This window comes from Heterocephalus glaber, unplaced genomic scaffold, assembly GCF_053883595.1.
Source record: "Heterocephalus glaber isolate CG9 unplaced genomic scaffold, H.glaber_assembly_v1.0 deba00001594, whole genome shotgun sequence".
NCBI classification, from domain to species: Eukaryota; Metazoa; Chordata; class Mammalia; order Rodentia; family Bathyergidae; genus Heterocephalus; species Heterocephalus glaber.
In genome coordinates, this window is record NW_028258369.1 from 14,969,973 (window position 1) to 14,986,887 (window position 16,915).

General features: G+C 41.8%; 2 protein-coding genes and 1 pseudogene across 13 annotated transcripts in view; 2 read left to right on the forward strand and 1 right to left on the reverse strand.

The window, feature by feature from the left end:
- Nucleotides 1–1,046, reverse strand: part of Bmx (BMX non-receptor tyrosine kinase) — an 80,969-nt gene extending 79,923 nt beyond the window's left edge. For 3 of the 5 annotated variants that reach the window (XM_087193713.1, XM_087193708.1, XM_087193707.1), the window contains exon 1: nucleotides 885–1,046. In XM_087193713.1, coding sequence (XP_087049839.1) covers nucleotides 885–902 — 18 coding nt within the window. In that variant the 5' untranslated portion in view covers nucleotides 903–1,046. The remainder of the gene's footprint in view (nucleotides 1–884) is intronic. The other 2 variants (XM_087193710.1, XM_087193712.1) reach the window with 2 other exon arrangements.
- The window catches only part of Pir (pirin), a 104,542-nt gene that overhangs the window by 21,850 nt on the left and 65,777 nt on the right, over nucleotides 1–16,915 (forward strand). For all 8 annotated transcript variants that reach the window (XM_004866096.4, XM_021245379.2, XM_021245381.2 and 5 more), the window contains one exon: nucleotides 14,602–14,685. In XM_004866096.4, coding sequence (XP_004866153.1) covers nucleotides 14,602–14,685 — 84 coding nt within the window. The remainder of the gene's footprint in view (nucleotides 1–14,601; nucleotides 14,686–16,915) is intronic.
- On the forward strand, nucleotides 1,961–3,700 carry LOC106007835 (myb-related protein B pseudogene; annotated as a pseudogene).

Sequence of the window (16,915 nt, forward strand, 5' to 3'; positions counted from 1 at the left end):
ACAAACAGAAACCATTCATGTATTAGGCTACATTTCCTAGAATTCTGTAGTAGAAAAATGGTATTGGGGGGAAGTGTCTTAATCAGCTTCCCCACTACTGAGACACAGTACCCAATACTCACAACTTAAGGATAGGTTTAATTTGGCTCACTGTTAAGGTGATTCAGTCCATGGTTGGTCAGCTCCAAGGCAGGAACATCATGGCAGAAGAGTGTGGAGGGGAAAAGCTGCTCAGTTTATGGAAGCTGAGAAGCAGAATGGGGAAGAATGTCAAAGAGAAAGGGGTGAGGAAACAGACACAGCTCCAAGGCCATGTCGCCATGACATACCCAGAAATGTGCTCCACCAATCCTCCAGACAAATCTCAAAGCCAATCAAATTGACACTCTGTACTATCCACCATATCCTACCCCTTGTCAATGTCACACCCCGACATTTCTTTTCTCTTTTCTTTTGTTTTTTTTTGGTACTGGGGATAGAACTCGGGTCCTTGCGCTTGTGCAGCAGGTGGCGAAACCACTGAGCTAAATCCCTGGCCATTCCAACATTTCTTTTTAAACCATACTTATTTTCCAAATAAAAACATTACAAGTTCATAATTCTACCTAACATACAACTATCCTGCATACAACAATGTATGCAGAATGCAACAATCCCTGTTCCAAAGTCTCAACAGTTCCAAGATTTTCAAAAGTCCAAGTCTCTTCTGAGACTCAAAGCAAACTACCAGCTGTGAACTTTATTAAAAAGGTTACATAATCCCAAGGTACAATGGCACAGGGTAAACATTCCCATTCCAAGAGAGGAATAGTGACATAGAAAAGAATTGGCCCAAAGCAAGACCAAACCCAGCAAAGCAGACATCAAGTCCTCTAGCTCCATACCTGGTACCTGGGGCACATGTTGGTGCGTTCCAAAGGGCTTAGGTCGCCTCACCCCTATGGCCTTCTTGGCTGCTGGGCTGGCTTTATTCACAACCTGCAGCTTTCTTCAGCAAGCATTCCATTTTCTGGTATCTCTGACTTCCTGGGGTCTCCACTGCACCCTTTGATATACTGCCTTTGATTGACCTCCTAGGGTTTCCTTTGAAATCTGAGTGGAAGCCTCCTTGACTCTAAAACTCTTATATTCTGCTTGCTGGTAAAACCAGCATCATATGGATGATGCCAAGGTCAGCTGCCAGCTTGAGCAGTAGCCAGTCCCCATTGGACCACGACTGCAGTGGCTTTTGAGTGCCTGGATGGTTGAGCACAGTGAAGTGAATCCCAAGGAACCAATTCCCTAGGAAGTACTTCTTGAGCCGGGTGCTCAGGAACTCCCAAATGGAAGGTTGACATTGTTGCACCCTTCAGCCAGCAGTGGATAGAGTCTTGCTCATTCCTGGAATCCCCTCAAGACATCTTTTTTCTTGTCCCTGTACAAAACTTGGTTTCTTTTTAATGGCGCTAATCTCTTCAGCAGCCATACTTCTTTTGCCTTCAACTTTACATATAGTTCTTCTGGGCCATAAAAGTTGTTTTGTTTTCAAATTTTCTGCTCTGCTCTTTGTCCCCAATTCTCTCCAAAAATTTGACTAAAAGCAGCCAGCCGTACCTGTGCCACAGTTTGAATGTTGAGTTGTTTTGAAATTTCCTTTGCCAGATTAATTAGTCCGCTGCCCTTAATCAAGTTTCAGGACATGGTAAAATGTAGCCAAGTTTTCTTCTGGAGTGTAACACACATTCTTTCTAGTCCAACTGCCAATGGAGTCCTTGTTGCCAACTGAAATCCTAAGCCTAGCTATTACTGTATGCATTTCTACCAACCTTCTGGCTTTCTGAGCTCTGACCAGAATCACCTATTAAGCTCTGTTTATAGCATTCTAGGGCTTTTCTAGCCCGCATTTCCAAACCTTTCCAAACTCCTTTCATTAATCATTTACAAAGGCTTCTAAACCACATGGTCGGGTGCAGTCACACCAGTGATCTCAATTTTCTGTATTAGTCTGCTTTCCTGTTGCTGAGGTACATCCAACATCCTCTACTTAAAAGAGGAGAGATTTAAGTTGGTTTACAAGTCAGGGGATTCAGTCTGGGTCAGCTGACTCCAAGGCAGGAGCGTCATGGCAGGACATGAAGGGGCCCCCCAGCACCCCTTGCCATGAAGGAAGAGGAGGGTAGTGAGGAGGAAGCTTCTGCAGCCACTACTGCTAAGGAGCAGGAGCCCGTCCCCGCAGAGCTGGATGCAGTGCTCGCACCAGAGCCCTTGGAATTCCCCAAGCAGGAAGACCAGGAGGGCTCCTCACCGGAAATCAGCCTGACCTACAACTGGGTGGTGGAGGCGGCAAACCTCCTTATCTCTGCTGTGGGCACCAGTTTCTCCGAAGCCCTGGACTTGATTGAGTCGGACCCTGCTGTGTGGTGTGACCTGAGTAAGTTTGACCTTCCCGAGGAACCTTCTGCAGAGGGCAGCATCGCCAGCAGCCCCATGCAGCCCCAGGCATTGCAGCAGCACCAGCACCAGCACCAGCACCATCAGCAGCAGGCAATGCCACCCCGCCAGCCCGCTGCCTTGAGTCCTAGTGTGACCGAGTACCGCCTGGACGGCCACACCACCTCGGAGCTGAGCTGCAGCAGCCAGGGCAAGCTCATCCCCACCTCCCCCAGCACTAAGGTCGGGGCCTTGGGCGTTGGCACACCACTTTCTATGCTCAAGCGGCAGAACAAGCTGCGTGTGGCCCTGTCCCCCGTCACAGAGAACAGTGCCAGCCTGTCCTTTCTGGACTCTTGCAACAGCCTCACCCCCAGGAGCACACCTGTCAAGACGCTGCCCTTCTCACCCTCCCAGTTTCTGAACTTCTGGAACAAACAGGACACCCTGGAGCTGGAGAGCCCCTCGCTGACATCCACTCCAGGGTGCAGCCAAAAGGTGGTGGTCACCATGCCCCTGCCCCGGGATAAGACGCCCCTACACCAGAAGCACGCTGCATTTGTAACCCCGGATCAGAAGTACTCCATAGACAACACTGCCCACACAACAACCCCATTCAAGAATGCCCTGGAGAAGTATGGGGCGCTGAAGCCCCTGTCCCAGACCCCACACCTGGAGGAGGACTTGAAGGAAGTGCTGTGATCTGAGACTGGCCTCGAGCTCATTGTTGAGGACGATGGGAGGCCCAAGAAGCAGACGAGGAAACCTGGGCTTCGGCGGAGCCCCATCAAGAAAGTCTGGAAGTCTCTGGCTCTTGACATTGTGGATGAGGACGTGAAGCTGATGATGTCCACACTGCCCAAGTCTCTTTTCTTGCTGACAAATGTCCCATTCAGCTCCTCTGGCCTCACCCTGCCAAGTATCAAGGAGGACAACAGCCTGTTCAACCAAGGCTTCCTGCAGGCCAAGCCTGAGAAGGTTGTGGCAGCCCAGAAGTCCCAGAGCCACTTTCCGGCACCTGCCCCAATGATCAGTGCCTGGAAGATGGTGGCCTGTGGGGGCACCAAGGATCAGCTCTTCATGCAGGAAAAAGCCCAGCATCTCCTGGGCCGCTTAAAGCCCAGCCACATGTCTTGGACCCTCATTTTGTCCTGAGGGGTGTGGAGGAGGGCACAGATCATTCTTATGTTTACAGGGACTGGGGTGCAGGGGTGGGGTCTGAGTTAAGAGTCACACTCGGGTGACCACCTGCAGGGAGCCTTCCATCACCAGCCCCTCCTCAGACTGCTCAGGAGGCTCAGGAGGGTTAATACCGTCCTGTCGCCAAGTCTAGCTGCGGGCAGTTCCTGGTTCTAACAGAACAAAGCCCCACTCCTACCCTGCCTGTCCCTCCCCAGTGCCACAGGGAGCCCCATTAACTTCTCCCAAGCTCTGGACAGGCTTGGCCTCATCTCAGACCCCTGCTTAGGGCAGGGACATGGCTGGGGTGCTTCTTTCCACCGCCTCAGCCTATTGGTATATTCTCTTGAGTAATAAATTGCCTTTCTTCTTGTAAAAAAAAATCCTTACAATGAATTGAATCCAGAAATCATAATTATAATACACCCATATAAATGATTAATCAGCTGCTTAATTAAATCAAATATCATTATACTGGAATTTTAGGGAAACATTGAAAAATCAACAGAAATTTCTCAAACTTTTCAATTTGTAAGAGCATTGTGAGCCCCAGACCTGCTCAGGAACATGTGTGCACATGAGCAATTCAGGCATTTAATTCTTCAGGGTCTCCCTTGACAGCTTTTAACTTGAGACTGAGCTGAGTAGAATCTCTTCCTTCTAAATCACAGCGTAGCTTAATGACTAGATGGCAACCTGCCACACTGACACTCAGTGCACTTAGTGCTAGAAGACATATTTCCTTCCTTGTGGATCTATTAGCAAGACATACCTGGCTGGATGAGGCCTGGTTGTAGAAAAACAGTGAGCATGCATCCTTTCAGTCAGCAGAGGGCTCTCTTAAGCAACAGTAGTAGGAACTACCTACTTTTTCCACTGAGTCCAGCCAGAATACTTGTGTGTGTGTGAAACATGAATAATCATCAAAGCCATCAAGTCATTCCTTTAAGGCCCCTTCAATATAACATGGAAGATAAAACGATGGAAATGAGCACCTTTTCCACAGTTTTACAAGATGTAGGTGGTGCCAGTTAAGAAGCTGGGTTGCAGGGCCGGGGATTTAGCTCAGTGGTTTCGATGCTTGCTGCGCAAGCGCAAGGACCCGAGTTCAATCCCCAGTACCAAAAAAAAAAAAATGAAGCTGGGCTGTCAATTACATGGGGAGCCAGGAGTAGTTTGAAGAGATTCCTCAAAAGGCTGAATCCTGATTCAAGTTTGAAGAAGAAAGAGCATCCTGACACTGGGATTCTAGAAGTAGACTTCAGAGAAAGTCTGCAATTGAGTTTGTTTGGGTAGTTAGGTTTGTGAATGTGATTATCCCAGAACCTTCCTGTGCATGTCAGAAATTTTAATGAGAACAAAAGTAGATTTGGAAGACTTTTGAGACTGGGAACAACATAAAAATTTAAGAGGAAAGTAAGACAGTTATTCTGTTCTTTGTAGTTGGATGTAATTGGGTAGAACTCTTTGACATCCACAACAAAGAAGGTTGTGAGTCCCTCAGCCAAGCTCTTCCTTTCACTCAGGAACCATGAGGCCTATTTTCAGTTTTGCATACAATAGCACTAGTATCCTTTCTTTGCCTGACATAGCCAGTGCACTGGAAGCCATGGACATTGGCAAAGCCTCCTATGTGAACACCCTACAGTCCTGGCTGCTATTGCAACTTCTGTAAGACCTCTTCTCAGAGCCAACCATTGTGCTCTCAACACGTACATTACTGCCAGTAGGTATCAGCATTTTTGAGGCCACATGGGAGGATGAAAATAGTTTTATTCTCAAAGACAGAGAATGTTGATTTAGGTCCTTGCTCTGCTATTATTCACAATGTAATCTTAATCACACTAAACTATATTTTCATTGATAGGTAGATAATAATATATACCCAGCATCAGATGCTTTGTAAATGCTGAAATGTTATGCAAATATAAGACACCGTTCAGTGCCTGCTATATATTGAGCACTACTGAAAATGAGTTTAAAGTCACTGCTTTCAGGGATATTATACTATCATAGGGAAGACAGACATTAAATAAAATAACTAAATAATTTTATAAAATGGGATCCCTTGCCAGACAGGTTGGCAAATGCTTGTAATCTCAACACTTGGGAGGCTGAGGCAGTAGGATCACCACTACTTCAAGGCCAGTCTGGGCTACATAGTGAGTTCAAGGTCAGCCTGAACTACATAGTGAGACCCTGTCTCAAAACTATATATGTTATAGTTGTCCCATTGTGAACAAGCTAGGAAGGAGAAATAAATCAGGGTATGAGGATGAAGAAGATGTTGGAAAATCAGCTGTGATGGGCTAGTTGAGGCAGCTTCACTTAGGCAGTGACATTTGGACAGAGAAGCCTGACTGAAGCGAGGAAACAAACCATGAGAATATTGGGGAAAATGTATTCCAGAACACATGAGTGAGGATCCAAGGATCAGGGGACCCACGAAAGGGGCCTCTGCCAGAGGAGGGATGATGGATGTGAGATAACACTGGGAATTACTGAACACATGTCATGTGCCAGGCTGTTTGTGCATGTGACCTTATGTAGTCCTTGCCATACACAGTGAGCTCATCTCCTAAGTCCATTTTGTATTTGAATAAACAGAGCCTTCAAAAAATTAAAGGGCTTCACCTCATATCTTGCACCTGGTAAAAGGTAAATGACAGATTCCAACCATGACCCCAAAGCCTGACTAGTTTCCAGAGGCAGAGCTGTTACTGCATGATAAACTTAGCAGATAAATTTCAGGTTCTTTTGTGTGATGAGCAAAGAATTGCAAGTGTAAAATCTAAATGGCAAATGAAAAGCAGCTACATTTATTGAAGACCACAGGTAGTTGTGCTCAGGAAAAGTCTGGGCTGACAAAAGATATGGCACAAACAGAAAAGTGGTGCCGGGGTGACAGGATAGTAAAAGCACTGCATGAAGATCACAGCACACAGCAGCTCTGGATAAATCAGGCTCTCAGAATTTAAAGGATGTGCACCCCAGCCCAATGCCTCCACTTAATCTTTATGTGTGATTGACAGGAATGATAGACAGGGTGTTGAGTCATCTCGGGCTCTCAGCGCACAACACATGCTTGTCCCAGAATTCACTCTGATCTTAATTACATACATGAGATATAGTACATATTTATGAACCATTAATGAGGTTGGAGTAGAGTGAAAGTGACGGAAGGTCAGGCTAGGTAGAGTGATGGGGAACGTTTTAGAGAGCAGCTCCCAAACTGCAACCCAGAACCCACTTTTTTATTGCAAAGTGCCAACACTATAATTAAACCTGAATATTGAGGTTTTAGTTTAGAAAAAAACAACCCATACATTAATATCTTTTGTCTTAAAAGAAAAACAACACACGTGCCATAGGTTTGCCACCACTGGGCTAGGAGATCCAACCGACATGTGCATCAGAGATCTGAGTTATCATTATGTGACTTTTACCTTTCTTAGGACAACTGCAGGAGGAATGGCCCTAGGATCTTTTTAAAATTAAATGGATAGAAGTGAGTGACTTCCTCAGCTCCATTGTTTCTAACTATTCTAGAGCCACTTGAGCATGGGGGCAGTGAGGCAGGAGTCCCCAAAACATTGGTACCTCTGCAGGGTGGTGACGGAAATGTCAAGGCAGGAGCTTTAAAGTATTTGGATTTGCTGGCTAACTGAATACCTGAACTGTGTTGGTTATTTTTTCCTGTTTGGTTGAAACCACCTTCTAGTCCCTGTGAAGGTGCATATATGGGGTTGGAATTGTATGAGTCAATTTAGTGGGGTGATTTTTCAGGTTTCTGAGTGTGCGGTAAGGGTACCCAAGATGGCTGGGCTCGAGATTTTCACCTAGGCTTTATGCTCACTAGTGAGTCAGCATGTTATGTAGCCCGCATATACGCAGTGAACATGTAAATGAGTAGTCTGTTATATAACTTTTTGGCAACTTGCTGGCTTTGTGTGCTATTGTGTATAGGGGAGTGGAGTTTTTCAGCATTGCTCCCCATGCCACTGAGATAGCAAAGGCATGTCAGACATTCCCATTGCTCCATGTCTTTTCTTTGGGCTGCCTGGGTCTCAAGTGAATCTTCCAGGGTTAGATGGGTGACAGAGCACTGAGTGATTGCTAGAGTCATTAAAGTATTTTTGTAAAATAACTTCAGTCCTTAGTTGTATGGATTCAAACATGTTTCTATCCTTGAGGACCAGTTTCAGCTTCTATTGTGTAATATTTACTGGCATCTCTCATCAGTCATAACCTCAATTCATGTTTTTGTTTTGTTTTTCTTTTTCTCACCCAGCTACCACTAGAAAACCCCCCACAGTTTTAGGGCAAACAAATTAAAGAAAAACATAATTTTCTCTATAATATAAATTTTTTGCTCCAAAGCATAAGTTGTGAGTCTTATTATGGAACATGGAATGAGGTAGCCACACTCTTTCTTCCAAATACCATCCAAAAAGAAACAACAGACTATATTTTCTCTTGTGTTATAATTCTTCACAATCAATTTATAGTTCCTTGAGGTATATACTTTTCCAAAATTTCACCTGGCAGACACTTTTCCTTCATCACTGTGGTGGGTTTGTGTTATTCTCCCTCCAAACACAAATGCACAAAGAAATAGGAACTGACAAGAAGCAAAAGTATTTAGTAAAGACCTATGGATAGGAACAGGAGGAAAAGAGGAAGGAAGACCAAGAAGTATGTCAAGTGCTTTAGAAAACACCTGGTTTAGATTACAAATTTCTTACTTAATTAGACGCACACAACTCTTGAGTGTAAGCATAACACTCAAAATTTGTCAACTATCCACGGCAATTCTCTAGGTGTTTGTGATTATGTAATACCCTAAAAATCATCCGGGCTGTGTCAACTCTCAGACATACTGATTGAGGTTTTTTTTTTAAAGTCCTTTACAGACATTAATTTACATGTAAGGTCTTAGTTTAGCACTTAGCAAAACATAAATAATTATAATAAAATGTCTGTCGTTTCCTTGGTTTCTGAAGTTTCTGCTTTAAGTGGTAAAAAGTAGGTTATTCATTCAGTAAAGCTTCACTGTCCAGACTTGTCTAATTCAGATTTTATAGTATTTAAGATAGGAGAAATAATGTTTACTTTTGTATTACTAGGGAAAAGAAGAGGCCCAGATTATAAAAGTAAAGGAAAAGGGAGAATGGCTATCTTCTCAGTTTTTTAAAATGTGTTGAAATTGCTACATAAAATCAAATTTGAAAAAAAAAATCTCTTGGTGACCACTTAAATTTTCAGCTTGAAATGAGTTACACCTCAAATTACTTTTCATAGTTGCCTGACATATCTTTGATGATTAGCAACTTGATAGCTCTTAGGCTTTGGATAATTGAAAAATATTTGGGGATGGAAAAGGATATGATTTGAAAGGGACTTCTTTGAGAAACCAGTGAGGAGCTTCAGCCCAAACAGAATGGAAATTGCTTTTTTTATGCAATTATTTTAATTAAAAGTGCAGGTGTAGCAGGAAAAGGAAATCTATCATAGACACTATTCCTTATAGTTTGAAATGTGAAAGCTTTTTATTTTTCCTCTCAAAATTTCTTCCTGGATCCTAATTATTTTATTCCTATTCTGATAGGAGCGTCTGCCACAAAAATTACAGGTCTTTGACACCCAGTGACATATGTTAAAGTCCAAATTACATCGTCCTGCCATGTAATATGGAGTTATTCCCTTCTTAATGTTTATTTTCATTAGTACATGTTTGAGATACAAAATGATCATGTTCATCGTGGGGAGTTGGTACATGCACATAACGCATCTTAATTCTTTGTATGTCTCCTTCTCCCTCTCCTTTCCTTCCAACTCTTGGACCCTTTCCCATTTGTGAAAGGTCTACCCTCCTGTTATTCTTAGTGTTTCTCTTTATGTTTCCCTGTCTTCCTATCTAGCCCTGGTTCATCTAAACAGTGAACTGATGTTCACCAGCATCTACATAGAGTAAAGCATACCACTTGTTTTCATTCCTGATTAGAGGCAGCATCTTTATTTTTTCCAAAATAAAAAAGTTGTTTCTGTTATAAAAATGTAAATTAGTCATTGCAGGAAATTCAAACTATCAGAAAAGTAGCAAGAAAATAATACATCCTACCTGGAATTTCACCACCAGAAGATCATCATTGTTCCCATTTTGGCATGTGTCCATTCAGCACCTCCACACACTCTAACAATGGCTAGATAAAATTCGATTTGATGGAACTCATTTAAATGCACTGATGCATTTGACCCCGTTTATAAAAAAAATTGCTGTTCTTTAACCCACTTTTCTGATTAGTGTTTTATTTTCTGTGCCAATGAATATATCTTTTAAACAGTTGCATAATGTTCTCTTTATGGCTATACCATAATTGAGTTATGTCTCCTATTAACCCATCACCTAGATTTTTCCCGTCTTTTTTCTCATTAATGTCGCAAAGAATAGATTTTTGCAGACATTTTGTTTTACTTTCGTGTCATTGGATTTAAGCTTTGGAAATGTATTATTTAGGTTTAATTCATCTATCCAGAACATGTTTTTGTATATAACAGGGGGTCTCTCTCCTTTCTCATATGGTCAGTCAATAATTCTAATACTGTTTATCAGAAAATGCTTGTTTGCCTCACCTATTTACAATTGCTGTTATCAAATATTTATTTCCCATACAAATGGTTCTCTTCTATTCCTGTGCCAATGTTGTGCTGTCACCATTACCATAATCAGTTCCCAGGTGTGGGTTTTAGACTTAAAACTAGAACCTCCAATTTCTGTAGCCATCAGTAAAGGTTAGTCCTCAGCTGTTCTACACATAGTGTGCCTCAGTAAAATTGTTCTGCAGGATCAGAGTCCTCTGTCAGCCAGCCCTGCATTGCAGTGTTGTAAGTGCTCTATAAATATTTTGTTTCAAGACCTGGCACTTGATACAGTTAGCTCAAGAAGAAGAGAGCTAATTATAAAGCTGTGACAAAGATTTCAACAGCATAATGGTAGCAGGTCTTTCATTGGTCTGGTTTCAGTTATGAGGGGACATAATAAAAAATCACCTGTTTTCCAGCTTGAATTGTCAGCTAATTGAGAAGATAAAAGATAAAGACAGACGACAGACAAAACTGTGCCTTTATTTATGACAGAGCTGTTATTGGAACAGGTGGCTTATATCTCCAGGCAGGTCGGCTTGTGAATAGTGCACCTGAAAACTAGGTCGTCATACTTACATCTCAGTAGCTGTGTTGGGCCCTCGTAGGCCACTGCCATGGGCACTCATCACCCTTACAGAGGCAAAGAACCAAAGAGGATACTTTCCACTTGCTTTCCGTGGGAAGGCTAAACTCTAAGAGGAAGGGAGGTAGGTTTGGCAACCCCAGTTTTTTCTTTCAAGTCTGCCCCACTATGGAGGGAAAAGTGAGGAGAGGTAAGGCATATTAACATTAATGATTACCCTCCAAGTGGAAGGAAATAGCCAAGAGGGGAGTTCAAGTTCCCCCTCAGCCTTTGTAGGAGGTCCTACCCCACTTTAGTCAGCTGGGCTGATGGAGCATTGGTCACATGGTGTAAGTCAGGATGTGGCAGTGGCAGGCCAAGGTTGCAGATAACTCCATTGTTTGATTTTATTTCTTGGACTTTCCTCATCCTTCTAGGCTCATCCCCTTCCTTAAATGAGTCCTATTCTTTCCCACTTCCTGGCCCTCACACATGCCCACCATCACCACCATCTTTTTTCTGGCTTACTCACATCCCTCCTTTTGGCCTCACTTCCCCTGAGAAGCTTTCCCTTGGCACGCCTGCCTGTCCTCACAGCCCCCTTGCTAACCAAGCAGGATGCTTAGTCCCTCTTTTACTTTCTGCTTACTATTTGTTTTTTCCATGAAAATACAAGCTGCATGAAGAAAATTACTGTATCTGTCTTCTCCACTTTTTTGTTTTTGTCCCCAGCGTGGTACTTAGGACACTGTATGACTTTGGTGAATATCTGTTCAGTGAATTCATGAAGCGATATTGCTGGTGAACTTCCTAACTTACTCTTCTAAAATTATTGACATGGGTTTTATACCTTTGAATTGATAATTTTATTATTTCTCACAAACACAAATATATAGGAAAAATGATTTGTAGAAAAACATTCCCATTTATGACTTATAAAATAAGTTTGAATTTTCATTTTAAAAAGACTAGTCAGATCTACTTTTTATACTTTAGGGTAAAGCAAAAACATAGACTGCAAAAACAATCTGGCCTCAACACATTTGATGAGTTCTCGTACGAAGAAGGAAATAAGCATGTTTGTGTGAAATGGCACTATTGATGTATATGTTGAGAACTTTATAAATGTTTTCTCTTTTATTATCTCTTGAACATAATTTTTGGATCTTCTTTAAATATTCTAAGGTTTTCACTTTTTTATGATTTTGGAGAATTGTGATTTAGGGGGTTAGTAAAAATTGTTAGTTTAGGAAAGTAAAAAGCACAGTTAATTCTTTTTAAATACTTATTTAATCTGCTGTATTTGGTTGAACATATTTGAGTGAAAATTAAGTCTGGCTGCATAACTATAGATGTTGGGGTTTTAATCACGGATTGAATTTTCTGGTTCACTCATTTAATAATGGTTCCCAACATTTCGAAGTGAAATTTCCAGGATTTAAAAAGGACAAACATGTGCCTGTAATCACCAGCAATGTGGGAAGCTGAGCCAGGAGGATCAGGTCTATCCTGGGCAACGTAGTGACTTAGCAAGACCCTGTCTCAAAAAAAAAAAAAAAAAAGGTCTGGGGATATAACTCAGTGTGAAGAGTCTGGGTTCAGTACCTAGAAATGAGAGAAAAAAGAGATAAATTAAGCTTTGAAGAGAACATTGGGATAGCTGAAGTACAGAAAATTCATCCAATATTGTAAATGTTAGAAGCTGTCACCCTTAAGCCTGAGGTGAAGAGCCACACATGGTTTGCAGATAAACAGCATTTTGCACATGCCTTTCAGAAGTGTTTCAGCTGATTGGTAATTCTAGGAGTTACAGATGAATTTTGCAATTGTGTACGAGTTGAGCAAAACAAGTTGTTAGATCTAAATAGATCAGATCAAGGGAGGCTTGTATCCTGACGCACAACGTTTTAAGCCTTAAGTGCTAAATTATGTATTTCAAGTAGCAATGTTACCATGACCCCGAGGTAATTAAAAATTCTAAGTACAGGGCCAGGGATTTAGTTCAGTGGCACCACGTCTGCCTCACAAACTCAAGGTCCTGAGTTCGATCCCCGGTATCAAAAAAAAAAAAAAAAGAAAAGAAAAAAGAAAAGAAAAAACAGTTCTAAGTACAATATTTGGCTTCCCTTTAGTCTGTGTTTTCTAAGATAATCACAGTAGTTTAACATAGAGAATTTTAAGACTTGCTTGATTTTTCTTTCTAGTAAAATAATAAAGTAAACCCCGATTTTCTTTTGCATTTTAGTTTTCTCCTCATACAAAATGCCTACCACGGCTGAGTGCTAATTTTTAAATTCATTTATCTAGATTGCAGTGTCAAATAGGACTTTCTGTGGAGACGGAAATGTTCTGTAATCTGCACTCTCTATTATGGTACCCATTAGCCACACGGGGCTATTGAGCATTCAAAATGTGGCTGGTGCAACTGAGGAGCAGAATTAAATATTAGTTAATTTTAACTACTTTAAATGTAAGCAGCTGCACCCAACTAGTGGCTACTGAGCTGGACAGCACAAAATTTCTTTCCACTTTCAGATTTGGTATGGACATAAATTTGGAAAAATTGAGTTTAATCTATATGAATTCATTTTCTTCATTTCATATTAGCACATTTGCAGTACGTTTACATTCCTTGTGTAGCACTGATACATGTACACAGCACATCTTCATTCCTTCTTTCATCCCCTTTCCCTCCCCTCCCTATGAATTCATATGACATTTCATAAACATTCATTAAGCACCCGGTGAGTTAGAAATGCTTTGTTTGGATTTCCTGAATCGGCTTGTAGGGGAAGGTAGGGACTCATTAGATATGTCATTCCACCCACCTAGGTGAACAAGGTTTGGAGTCAGGAGCTGACTTCAGGGCCCACTATGGGGTGGGGGTAGTGTCTCCCGGGCTGAGGGGATAAATGAGGACTCCTCTGCCTATGAGTTCTGGCGTGCCAGCCCTGCATCTTCTGAGAGCAAGGGACACCTATCTGAAAGGTCCTCAAAGACACTGCATAAACTAGTAGTGTGTCCCTGCCACTGAGGTTCATTGCCTCTCCTTGCTCTACTGTTTTAGTTACTCCTGACATTTCCCTCAACACATTTTCAGTGGAAAAATCAATGGATTCCTCACAGCTACCCAATACTTTTATCTGTTCACCCACTGACAGACATTTATGGTTTTTTTCTTGCATATTTCAGCTCCTGTGAATAGTGCCGCATTAAACATGGGATTGCAGATATCTCTTTAAGATTTTTGTTTACTTTGATTGTATATCCAGAAGTGAGATTGCTGGATCATGTTGCAGCTTTCCTTTTTAAATTTTTGAGAAATAGCTGAACTTTTTCCACAATAGCTATACCTATTTACATTCCCACAAACAATAAATAAGAGTTCCTTTTTGTTCACATCCTCATCGACCCTTGTTATATTTTGACTCTTTTTTTGGTACTGGGGATCGAACTGAGGACCTTGCACTTGTAAGGCAGGTGCGGTGCTTGACTTTTTGATAGTAGCCATCCTAACAGGTGTGAACTGATACCACATTGTGGTTCTGATTTGCATTTCTCTTTCTAACCATTTTTTCTCTATGTGTTGGACATCGGTATGTCTTCTTTGGATAATGTCATTCAAACCCTTGGCCTATTTTTCTAATGGAAAAACAACTTGAAATAGAGAAAATATTTTGCATACCATGATAAGGGATTAATATCCAAAACATATAAGGAACTTATACAGTCAATAGCAAATAACCTAAATAATATGATTTAAAATGCACAAAGGGCCTACTTTTTCTTTTTCTTTTTTTTTTAAGGTATCATACCTTCTGGAAGGGGGCAGCATGGCTCACGAGGACTTCTGTGGACACCGTGGTAAAATGAACCCAGGAGATCTGCAGGTATGGCCAAGGACAAGGAATTGGTGCTGGTTTAGTAGTCTTTAATGTTGCTTGATCCTGCCCATTTCCAGCACAGCCACCCTTTCTCTCTCTATTATATCTCTGAAATCTGCCTTCCTATGCGTCCTTCCACTCTGCCTGGAAGCCTGCGCAGGCTTCCGGTATTCCTCTCTCATGCTTTCCTTGATTCCTCAATCACTTTCTAGCTTCCACCTAACCTTCTTCTTAACATTTCTCAGGAGTAATCAAGGGTGACTGTCTCCAGTTCCTTTTCTCCCATTTTCTTCCTCCACTCAGTGAAAGTAGAGTTGGTCTCTCAGAACCTCTCTTCTATAACTTTGAAGCTGTTCAGGTAATAGTCACTTGTGATTTCCTAAGTCCCAAATTTAGTTCCTGCTTCAGTCCACATCTTTCTAGACCTTGCTGCTACAATTGAGACAGTTTGCTGTTTATCTTGCAACTCATTTGCAGGGTTACATGTTGTCACTTAAGACAGTGACCCAAATTCCTGCACCATCCTGTCTTGTCTGAGATGTGTTATAATTAATTATAGTTAAAATCCCCAGGAAATGCCTGGACCATCTTTGTCAGTTTTGTAAGCCTGAACTCTGTATCGTGTATTTTCTGGAATCATTTATATATTTTATGGGATGATAAATGCAAATATTTGAATCATGGCACTTCAGTGATCATGAAATTTAAAGATAGAAAAGTAAAAGGACAGTCATGGTGAAAAGCCAACAGTAACTTCTCGCTAGAGCAGAACATAAAGTGAAGTCTCGCTGGAAAGGTAGCTGTGATGAATTCATGTATCTTGATCACAGAAGCACGGCTTTTGCATATGCACCTTCAGGCTGAGCCTGGAGCTATACATTTGAGGTGCTGGCCAACATTCCTTCCATCACTATACCCGCATATTTGGTTAGATCATGATTGCATAGTTTCAGTTTATTCAGCATTTTCATATACATGATTTCTTTGAGATAATTATTATTTTTATCTCAGTTTTTAAATGAAGGAATAGGGATTTAAAGACATTAAAAAAATAAAAAGATGCCCATGGCCTCAGAGGATGTGAATTTTAAGGATGGAAAGAATGGAAAGAGAACCCTGTTCTCCCCACTCCCCCACCAATCCAGTGGGTTGGCCATTTTTTAAAAGGCATTGCCAAAATAAGATATATATATGTGTGTGTGTGTGTGTGTGTGTGTGTGTGTGTGTGTGTGTCTTAACTAACATACTGAAAACATGGAGAGAGAACTGTTGATGGAACAGGAAAGTGCATAAAAATGGGAGAATGTCTTTGAGGAATGCCAATAGCTATAGTCAAAAAAAAAAAATTTAGATCTCTACATTAGAAGGCTTAGTCAGCCTTACCAAATGGAAGATACAGAAAAATCTATTTAGGTTTAATGAAAGAAGAAACATCTAAAAGATGTACTGGCATTCTTTCATGTCCTTGAACAAATAATGCTCATTCTTGTCTCAGAGTCTTTCACATGCAGTTGCTTCCTTTATATGGAAAACCTCTTGCTCTTCCACTAGTTAGGTCTTACTCTGTCTAGATCTCAGCCTGAAGTTTGTACGCCCCACCCCAGGTAGGCTGCTTTAAACTGGGCAGGCCATTTCATGTGCTCTTGTAGAGCCCTGTCATTCTTCACAATGCCAAGCACAACTGTAATGTCAATTATTTTGTGCCACTGATTCTTTAAGGATTTTTCTCCCCACAAGTGCAAGGTGGAAGATGATATTGATAACCTGCCTCATAGCTCATTGCCCAACCTCTGAGTTCAGGTGGTGACAGTTCCTGTGTGTGTAACACGGCACCCCATCTCCAGTGCTTCTGGTCTCCCTAAGGAATTTCTCCAGCCCATGTACTGGGTAACCCAGATTTGCCAGGGGGTTAGCATCCCTGTGGGGACTCCTGGTCATCAAGGGATGGGAATTGGTGTCTAAATGCACTAGCTTCCCTGACCCTCCATGCAGTATTTCTACCGTGTATCTACGTGGCTCTCAGTGGAATTGAGCACCAGGTGTCCACAGATGTGACCTGTTGCTTAGCATCCCCTTTAGCTTTTTCCTTTGCCTGCTTCATTCTTCCATACTTCCTCACTTATGCTTCTGCATCACTTTCCAAATGAAATACCTGCAGATATGTCCTGTCTCAAGATCTTCTATGGCCGAACACAAGCTAAGACAAGCCAGAAATGTACCTATTGTATTCCACCCC